Here is a 9,847-nt window from a genome sequence, read left to right as displayed (position 1 = left end):
ATTCATCCGATCTTCTTGCTCCAATCCTGAAAAGGTTAGTGACAAGAATACCCGAAGGAATTTTCTACAATTATCCTTATATGCTCAATACACAAGGTAATGTTGCAAATAATTAAAAGCTCATGTTACAATCTGATCAGTGCTTGTTTTAGGACACTAAGCTTGTCCTTGGGAAACCATTAATTTAAGTCGGCGAAGTGGTCTCCCCTCCAACGCTGACCTATATCAAGATAAACTCAACGATATCTGCAATATTTAATATAGACATATGCATCGACAACCGCCCTTTTAAAGTTTTTATGAATAGAAAGGATGAGGGGGTTGGAGATCTCGAATGTGGTGATGTTGGAAAGACCAATGGATTGTGAAGATGTTGCATATGAGCATGGAGTAAATGAAGTGGCTATGAAATAAATTCCATGCTCATTAATGCTTAGAGTGAAATCCATGTGGTATGGTGAAAATGATAAGGTGAGTGTGGTAAAAAAGGAAAAGAAAAAGAATACACGGACGACTTGGTTCGAAACTAGCACAGCTACCGTTCCCCAGCAACGGCGCCAGAAAGCTTGTTGGGTATTTTAAACGCAAACAGAAAAATCCGCAAGCGCACAGATACCGATGTAGCTTTCACCCGGGAGTATTCCAGAGTATCGATTTTCCACAGGGAACGTGAGTGTACTAATTAAGATCCAAGATCGCCCAAGGATAACTATATAATTATTTTTGGTGGGAAGAGAGGAAGTTTCCTGAGAGTTCTCTAGTTGATCTAAGAATCAAGAATTACTTCAAGATTATCTATATCGGGACATCAGAGCACTAACCACAGAAAGAGATGAGAAGGGGGCTAGGAAGGTCTAACTACGGTCCTACAAACACCGATCCGAACGTGGTGGAATACGTCGACCGTTAGGGCTATCACTACCCTAGGGCTACCACAACAATCCGTAGGATTGGGTGCAATTCCAGGTAATCGCAAGACTAATCACCACGTCTAATCTATTAATTACTACTCTAGCATTATAAAGACTAGAGCACTTGATGCAAGCGGGAATCCAATAAATAACTTGAATGTAAATAAAAGTAATTAAAGAACTCAGGAATTATGAATTGAAGAACCTGGAGAACGAACCAGATGCTGCAAAAGTATAATGTTGAGGAAGATCCGACAGATCCGGCTCCTCCTCTGCTCTCCTCTTCTCTCTCCCTATTTTCTAGATTACAACTAGAACTAACTAGAACTAGAACTAGAGGAACTAGAACTAGAACTAGATGAACTAGAACTAGATCTAGATGAACTAGAGGTAGAACTAGAAGAACTAGAGGGATCCTCTCTACTTGGATGAAGAATTGAAACCCTAGCTTTGATTCTGTAGAAGAGGTATGATCTCCAGGGGCCAGGGGGGTCTGGTTTTATAGTCCCTTCAAGTGAATCTGGGCCGTCGGATCAAACCGACATTGATCGCACGGTTTTCCTTGAAGTATTAGGTCGGTGGAGCATGATCCCCGAACTTCACCCTGATTGGTCCAGGGGGGAGGGCGGGCGCCCTCAGGACTTGGGCGGGCGCCCTGTCCCTGAGGCCTCTCGGCTTCCGCTTCGGTCCCGTGGCTTCTGGAGTCTTCTAGATGATAGAAAATTGCGCGGCACGTTAATATCTCTATGTAAACCCGACGTGTGGGCCTTTCATCCTTATTTCCTGATAACCCCTACAGAAATAGACAAACACCAAAACTTGTGGAATTCTGTCAGATAAAACCCTAAGTCTAGGTGTTGGTTGCATTTGGATCCTTTTCTATGATTAGTTGATGGTTAAATGTGAGCATTAAGGACCGTCAACAGTGCTAGGACATAAAGTGTCCGAACGTGGTATAGAGGTGGACAAAGCAAAGATTGAAGTTATTGAAAAACTTCCACCTCCCACGAATGTGAAAGGAATCCGTAGCTTTTTGGGACATGCAGGGTTCTATGGACGCTTTATCAAGAATTTCTCTCAAATTGCTAGACCCCTAACTAATCTCCTAGCTAAGGACGCACCTTTCATCTTTAGTGATGAGTGTCATGAATCTTTTCAAACTCTTAAGAAAGCACTCATCTCAGCCCCGATTATCCAACCACCTAATTGGAATCTTCCTTTTGAGATCATGTGTGATGCTAGCGATTTTGCGGTTGGTGCTGTTTTAGGACAAACCAAGGATAGAAAGCATTATGCCATATCCTACGCTAGCAAGACCTTGTCTGGACCACAGCTCAGTTACACTACAACTGAAAAAGAGCTTTTGGCTGTTGTCTTTGCTATAGATAAGTTTAGATCTTACTTAGTGGGGGCAAAGAAAATCATCTATTCAGACCATGCTGCTCTCAAGTACCTCCGCACTAAGAAAGATGCTAAGCCTCGTCTAATTCGATGGAGTCTTCTACTCCAAGACTTTGACATAGAAATCCGAGATAGGAAGGGAGTAGAGAATTCCGTAGCCGACCACTTGTCTAGGCTTCAATATAAGGAAACACATGATGAGCTTCCCATAAATGACTACCTAAGGGATGACACCCTGTTTAAGATAACACATGCAGATCCATGGTACGCAGACATCGTAAACTTTATAGTAAAAGGCTATGTCCCACCTGGTGCAAACAAAAGGAAGTTGCTTCACGATAGTCGTTTCCACCTTTGGGATGAGCCATATCTTTTCCGAGTCTGCGCTGATGGACTCTTAACAAGGTGTGTTCCTATGGCTGAGGCTACTGAAATTATGGAAAGATGCCATGCCTCGCCATATGGAGGACACAATGGAGCATTCCGGACACATGCTAAAATTTGGCAAAGTGGTTTTTTCTAGCCAATGATGTATGAAGATACAAAGGACTTTGTCAGGAGATGCCACCGATGTCAAAAACATGGGAATATTAACTCACGAAATCAAATGCCTCTCACAAATAATCTTCAAGTAGAACTTTTCGATGTTTGGGGCATTGATTTCATGGGGCCATTCCCTATGTCCGGGAATTGCGAGTATATCTTCGTAGCTGTGGACTACGTGTCCAAATGGGTAGAAGCCCTACCTTGTCGATCAGCTGATTCAAAACATGCCAAGAGAATGTTCCATGAAGTAATCTTTCCTCGCTTTGGTATACCCCGGATAGTTATAAGCGATGGAGGTTCCCACTTCATCGACAAAATCTTCCGAAAGTACCTAGCCGATCATGGAGTTCGACACAACGTCGCAACACCATACCATCCTCAGACTAGCGGTCAAGCCGAAACATCTAACAAACAAATCAAAAATATTTTACAAAAGACCGTAGATGAGATGGGTAAGGGGTGGAAGGACAAACTTCCTGATGCACTTTGGGCATATAGAACTGCATTCAAAACACCCATAGGCATGTCACCTTATCAACTTGTATATGGAAAAACTTGTCACTTGCCTGTGGAAGTAGAGTTTAAGGCTCATTGGGCACTCAAGAAATGGAACATGGATCTCCACCTCGCTAGCGAGAATCGTCTGATGCAACTATCTGAGCTAGAAGAATGGAGAGAGAAAGCCTACCACAATTCAAGGATTTATAAAGAGAGAACAAAATGATGGCATGATAAGAGAATCAAGCACAAGGAGTTTAAGCCTGGAGATAAGGTTCTACTATTCAATTCAAGAGTTAAACTCTTTGGGCATGGTAAGCTACGAAGTAAGTGGGATAGACCATACAAAGTTATTGACACTTCAACTCATGGAGCCATTACCATCCAAGACGACATAGGTAACACTTTTAAGGTAAATGGTCAACGCTTGAAAATCTATCTTGAGCCACAAAACAACCTGGAAGAGGAACTTGGTGTGATTGAGTTTATAGAATTCTCATATTAAGCTCTCATAAGCTCGAGACAATTACCTAACCCTTAACATGCTCCATGAGTTTTGTTGTCTATTTGGGTTGTGTAGGATTTTGAGGCTTAAGAAGAGTGAGACGAACCATGCAAGACACAAGAGTGAACGACTATGTCAACATCCAGCTTGGGGGAGGCACCCCCACGTATATCTAGATAAGTATTACTTTTCTTTCTTGGTTTTATTTTCTAGTATTCGGAAATAAATAAATAAATAAAAATGCATAACCATGAAACTAAACAAAGTTTTTCTATTGAGTAATATACAATAGTTTTGTGTAATCCTAAGTTTTAAATAAAAATAAAAAGAAAGTTTGATTCAAGTCTAGGTAATTGACAAACATAATATGAGAAGGTCTGAGCTACTATTTAACTTGTTCCAAGTTTTGCTAGAGTTCTGGAGATTTTATCTTTTGAAAATCGAAAAATTCATAAAAAAAATATGAGATCATAATACCTAGAGTCTTATAAGATATAAATATTAAAACTGTGGGCTCTTGCTTTGTTCAAGCCATTGTTAATTCTTGTAGTTTTGGTTGAGAGAATTATCATGCTCCCAAGATCAAGATCTTTTTGTTTTAAAAATATAAAAGATTCACTCTTCCGAAGTATTATTGCGTTAGAGGCATGGGACTATGCAAAAATTTGATTCGAAAAAAAAGAGTGAGACGAGAGATAAAAATGGACAAGTGTCCGAAGTAGAATTAGGGGTACAAAGATACCCACCTGAGTGGAAAAAATGGACATGTGTCCGACAGTAGAATTAGGGGTACTTGCTTGAAAAAAAAAGAAGACTGAAAAAAGAGAAAAAATGATAGCCCATGGTCCCTCTAATAAGCAATATGCCAGTAAGAGATGACAAACTTTTCAAAAAGGTCAAAGGTCTTGATCTAGGAGTATGACATTCCTCTCCCTTGTTCCAAGCATTGACATAGCAAAATGCAAAGTAAGTATGCTAAAATTTTTAAAGCTCTACTTATATATCTTTCGAGAAGAAGGCAAATACCTCAGTTTTATTTTGGAAACTTACAAACAACTCCAGAACAAAGGTAAGACAGAAGAACTTAAGACATAGTGCTTGACTTGACCGTTCTGTTTTTCAATCACTTAAGACCTTAAAACCCTATAGTAAGAGGCATAAAAGTAACCCCTGTTTTCTTGCTGATTTTAGTTTTGCTCAGGGACGAGCAAAGGTTATGCTTGGGGGAGCTTGTTGACGGTCCTTAATGCTCACATTTAACCGTCAACTAATCATGGAAAAGGACTTATATGCAACCAACACCTAGACTTAGGGTTTTTATCTGACAGAATTCCACAAGTTTTGGTGTTTGTCTATTTCTACAGGGGGTTATCAGGAAATATGGAGGAAAGGCCCACACGTCGGGTTTACATAGAGATATTAACGTGCCGCGCAATTTTCTATAATCTAGAAGACTCCAGAAGCCACGGGAACGAACGGGAGGCCGAGCGGGCCCGGAGGCAGGGCGCCCGCCCTACCCCCCTAGGCGCCCGCCCTCCTCTGCTGGCCAATCAGCACGAGTCTCGGGGATTATGCCCCACCGACTTTAAGGATCGAGGAAAATCACACGATGAAGCTCGGTTTGATCGGATGGTGGAGAATCACGTGGAAATTCCTTGGGAGCTACTCTTCCTAGATTTCTTGGGGGCTACTCTTCCTAGATTTCTAGGGGGCTACTCTTCCTGGACTATATAAGCAGACCCCCACCAGCCCCTGGAGGCATACCTCTTCTACAGAATCAAAGCTAGGGTTTCAATTCTTCATCCAAGTAGAGAGGATCCCTCTAGTTCTTCTAGTTCTACCTCTAGTTCATCTCGATCTAGTTCTAGTTCATCTAGTTCTAGTTCCTCTAGTTCTAGTTCCTCTAGTTCTAGTTCTAGTTCTAGTTTAATCTAGAAAATAGGGAGAGAGAAGAGGAGAGCGGAGGAGGAGGAGCCGGATCTGTCGGATCTTCCTCAACATTGTACTTTTGCAGCAACTGGTTCGTTCTTCATCGTTCTCTAGGTTCTTCAATTCATAATCCTGAGTTCTTTAATTACTTTTATTTACATTCAAGTTATTTATTGGATTCCCGCTTGCATCAAGTGCTCTAATCTTTGCAACATTAGAGTAGTAATTAATAGATTAGACATGGTGTTTAGTCTTGCAATTACCTGGAATTGCACCCAATCTTGTGGATTGTTGTGGTAGCCTTAGGGTAGTGACAGCCCTAACGGTCGACGTATTCCACCTCGTTCGGATCGGTGTTTGTAGGACCGTAGTCAGACCTTCCTAGCCCCCTTCTCATCTCTTTCTGTGGTTAGTGCTCTGATGTCCCGAAATAAATAATCTTTGAAGTAATTCTTGATTCTTAGATCAATTAGAGAACTCTCAGGAAACTTCCTCTCTTCCCACCAAAAATAATTATATAGTAATCCTTGGGGGATCTTGAATCTTAATTAGTACACTCACGTTCCCTGTGGAAACTCGATACTCTGGAATACTCCCGGGTGAAGGCTACATCAGTATCCGTGCGCTTGCGGATTTTTCTATTTGCGTTTAGAATACCCAACAATCTCAGAGCGCCCGGACCACTGGAACTGCGACGTCATCAAGACCCTCCAATCGTGGCTCCGTCCCATCCACGACGCCTTGAAGAAACTACGTGAGGAAGGCCTGACCGCTGCGCTCGTCCTCTCAGCCGTCCATCATCGACGGGTACTCCCGTTGATGTCTCGGCCGCTGAGGATGGACGAGATGGGCCCTGGCGTTTCATCTCGCGACCTCGAGATATGCCGGATGTCCAATGTGGCGCCTGCGGACGACGAGGTCGCTGCCAGAGTCCGAGCGACCGTCGCGGGCGATTTTCAGCCTGAGCGAGTCAACGGCTTCCCCATGAGGCCTGATGAGGGGTCGGTAGACCTGGTAAGCCTTTCTCCATCGTTATTCGACCTTTGATCTTTTCGTCTTTTTCAGGGACTTACTTCCGTTTTCTTAGGGCTCGATCGATGCCCGGTCCTCGAGACCTCCAGTAAAAGAGGACGACGCCGATCGTGATAGGAGGCACGAGTCCGCGGAGAAACAAATGTCCGCAAAGGACTTAGGAAAGAAAAAGGAAAAGAAGGAGAATCTCGAGCGACAAGCGCTCGAGAAACGCCGCGCAAAGTCAAGGCAGAGGGGAGAATCTGAGGAGGAGTCTCCTGATGAAGACGATGGCAACGACGGGGACGGTGATAGCGATGACTCCGAGGGGATGGCGGCTCGCCTTGACAAAATCCTCGAGGATCCGCCACAGGCCGACGTCGACGTTCTGCGGATGGGAGCCCCTAAGGGGGCGTCAAGCGGGTCGCGTGACGGTCAACAGAGGGAGCCCTCCCCGCACCGCTCTCGCGCCGATACCCCCCCTTTGCCTGCGCCGGGTCGGACCGTCTCCCGCCCGCAACCTCCTCCCGCGTCTGGGACAGGCCATCGAGTTAAGACCATGGCGACGGGGCCACTGACTCGCGGTCGTGCTGCCGTGACGGCCTCAAGCCTAGGGGAGGTAGGTCGTGGGAGTTCTAGTTCTGGCGCACGTCAGACGGGAGACACCGAGCCTAAACCTACGCCCGCCCGTGAGAGGCCCGGGGTCTCGACGCGGGGCAGCTCGAAGCTAGCCGGTCGAGGTGCTGGCAGGCGGGTAGCTCTTCCTGTGGGGTAAGATCTTAACATCGTGACTCTTGTCTTCTGATGTCTTCGCATTTTCTCAGGTTACAGCCTCTCTTATGTTATTTCCCTTTCCTCAGGTTAAAGCGGCCGCTCGAACAGGCCCAACCCTCGATGGCTAAGAAGCTCAAGGTGGGGGCGGCTCCCAAAGACTCGGGTGAGTGGTTGGTTCTCCTTCCAGTGGTATTGGCGCTGGGTGATTTTTGTGCTGAGTTCTTTGATGGCTGACGTATCATTTTTGAATGCACACAGGTTCGTCTGAACCTCGGCCATCGACGGGCATCGAGAGCACCCCGCCTCGTCCATCGGCGGGAGAGACCGCCCCGCCGTCACCAAGGCGGATCGAGGCGCCTGGTACCCAAGAGCAGGGGGAGCCCCCAAGCCTCCCCCGTCTGGGGGCGTGGGGGATCCCATTACCGTTAGTGATGGGTCCGGTGGTGCTCGGCCCTCGAAGGATGCCCACACCGCAGATGAGGAGGTCGAGGCTTCTCCCATCGCAAAGCGGACGCCTTGGCCCATCGGGCTCCACTCTGTCGAGGAGAGGAGGAAGAAGGAAGAAGAAGAACGTGAGCAGGAGCCACAGCAACAGCTGCAGGAGGAGCAGCAACAGTCGCGACGAGAAGGAGAGGAAGAAGAAGAGGAAGGGCGGCGACAACAAGGAGAACGGCTCGAGGTGCTGCTAGAGCAACACCAGCAACAAAAGCTGCTGGAACTCCAGAGGCAGCAACAACAAGAGGGTCAGTAGTTAGAAGAGCTGCTCGACCCGCCACCACGAATCCCGCCCCAGCCGGTGCTGCCGTCGCCGGAACGGCCTGAGACTGGAGAGGGGGGTCTGCCGGTCTATGGTCCGCCGACCCCTGCATGGCTCCGTCCGAGAGCGCCTGCTTCTATCCCGGCTCAGCCAGGGCGAGCAGACGGAGTGGTGGCGCTTGCCTGCGCCATGCGCACCCCTGCGGACCCTCAGTCAGAGATCAAGGGCACGATATACGACATCGAGGGGATCGCTCCTGGATTCCTTCGAGACCGACGACCGTGGGAGGATCCTAATGCCGCCGAGGAGGATGAAGCCGGGACGTCGGGCGGGGGTGATACCGACGAGACCGGGACTTGGAGGACGGTAGATGATGACGGGCGATTCCCCTCCCTTATCGACCTATTTTTATGTCATGGGGGTCGCTCAAGACTGTCCAAGAGCTCGTCCGGGGCGTCAAGGCGCGCACGGAGGAGGAGATGGAGAACTGGGGCCCCGGTCGGATCCACATTCGGGCCTCCACCGATCCATCAGAGCCTAATATCTTTATGGATGATCGGAAGGAGGCCGAAAAGTGGGAACATCTCGAGGAGCTTCGCCTCTAGATGAAGCATGTGGTGGGTCTCCTGTCCGACATCGTCAACAACGGGCTTGGTCCGGCTTACTTCGTAAGTGTGTTTGACCTTAGCTATCTAGGTTGTTTAGTTTTGTATTCTTACTGTTCGACTGCAGTTTCGCAGGATCTGAAATAGACCTCCCGCTTGAAGTCAGGTTTTATCCACGCGACGAGGGGCGGCTGGGAGCAACTTCCTCTTCTCAAGGACCAGCTCCTGGAGTCGCAAGAGAAGCTCCTCAAGGCCTACAAAGAGCTTGTGGCACTTGAGGAGGAGAAGAAGGAGAGGGAGGCTGCCTTGGCCGAAGCTCGGGAAGCCTCGAGGAAGGCGGTAGAAGAGGCCACACAGCTGAGGGAGCGGACCATGACGGTCGAGGAGGCTGCGTCCAGGGCCCGAGAAGAGGCCATTTTTTACAAGGACGTGGCCGCCGATCTCGACAAGGAGAAGGGCCTCATCAAGGCTGACCTCGCCTCCGCCCGAGAGGCCTACTGAGAGATGAAGGGAGAGTGCGTGAAGAGCGAAATCGCTCGGAGGGCCGCAGAGGAGGCCAGGATGAAGGCCCTCGAGGATCTCGAGGTGGAGCGGGCTCGTTCTTGCAGCCTCTCTGACGACGTCGACCGTCTGAAGAGGGCGTTGTTGGAGAAAGAGGGAGCTATCGCGCAGGCGGGCAAGGCGATCGAGGACTTGCGGGTCGCCAACACCGACCTAGCCCGCTCTCACACGGAGATCGAGAGGGCCAACACTGATTTGGTTGGCGAGAATACAGCTCTGGAGAAGAAGATTCGTGGTATGTTTTTACTATTGTGTTTCTTTTCCAAGGGTGCCTTTCGTGTTGTCTAATTTCTCCGTGTTGGTCTTCGTAGGGCTTAAGGATGAGCTTCTGGTTGCTCAAGTCGAGGCC

The 9,847-nt window shown here is 47.6% G+C and overlaps 1 protein-coding gene across 1 annotated transcript; it reads left to right on the top strand.

Annotated features, from left to right (window-relative positions):
* LOC110431125 (serine/arginine repetitive matrix protein 1-like) lies at positions 6,628-9,438 on the top strand. The gene is made up of 5 exons (XM_021449830.1): positions 6,628-6,804; positions 6,878-7,572; positions 7,662-7,738; positions 7,834-7,935; positions 9,104-9,438. Exons 1-5 carry the CDS (start codon positions 6,628-6,630, stop codon positions 9,436-9,438), a joined length of 1,386 nt encoding a protein of 461 aa, XP_021305505.1.

Source organism: Sorghum bicolor, chromosome 10, assembly GCF_000003195.3.
Source record: "Sorghum bicolor cultivar BTx623 chromosome 10, Sorghum_bicolor_NCBIv3, whole genome shotgun sequence".
Lineage (NCBI taxonomy): Eukaryota > Viridiplantae > Streptophyta > Magnoliopsida > Poales > Poaceae > Sorghum > Sorghum bicolor.
Note: the sequence above shows the minus strand (reverse complement) of the source record. Positions and strands in the feature narration are given on the sequence as shown.

Coding starts and splice junctions, on each gene's coding strand:
- LOC110431125 (XM_021449830.1), top strand. CDS start 6,628: ATGGACGAGATGGGCCCTGGCGTTTCATCTCGCGACCTCGAGATATGC. Junction 7,573..7,661: donor CGGGTAGCTCTTCCTGTGGG/GTAAGATCTTAA, acceptor CCCTTTCCTCAG/GTTAAAGCGGCCGCTCGAAC. Junction 7,739..7,833: donor GGCGGCTCCCAAAGACTCGG/GTGAGTGGTTGG, acceptor GAATGCACACAG/GTTCGTCTGAACCTCGGCCA.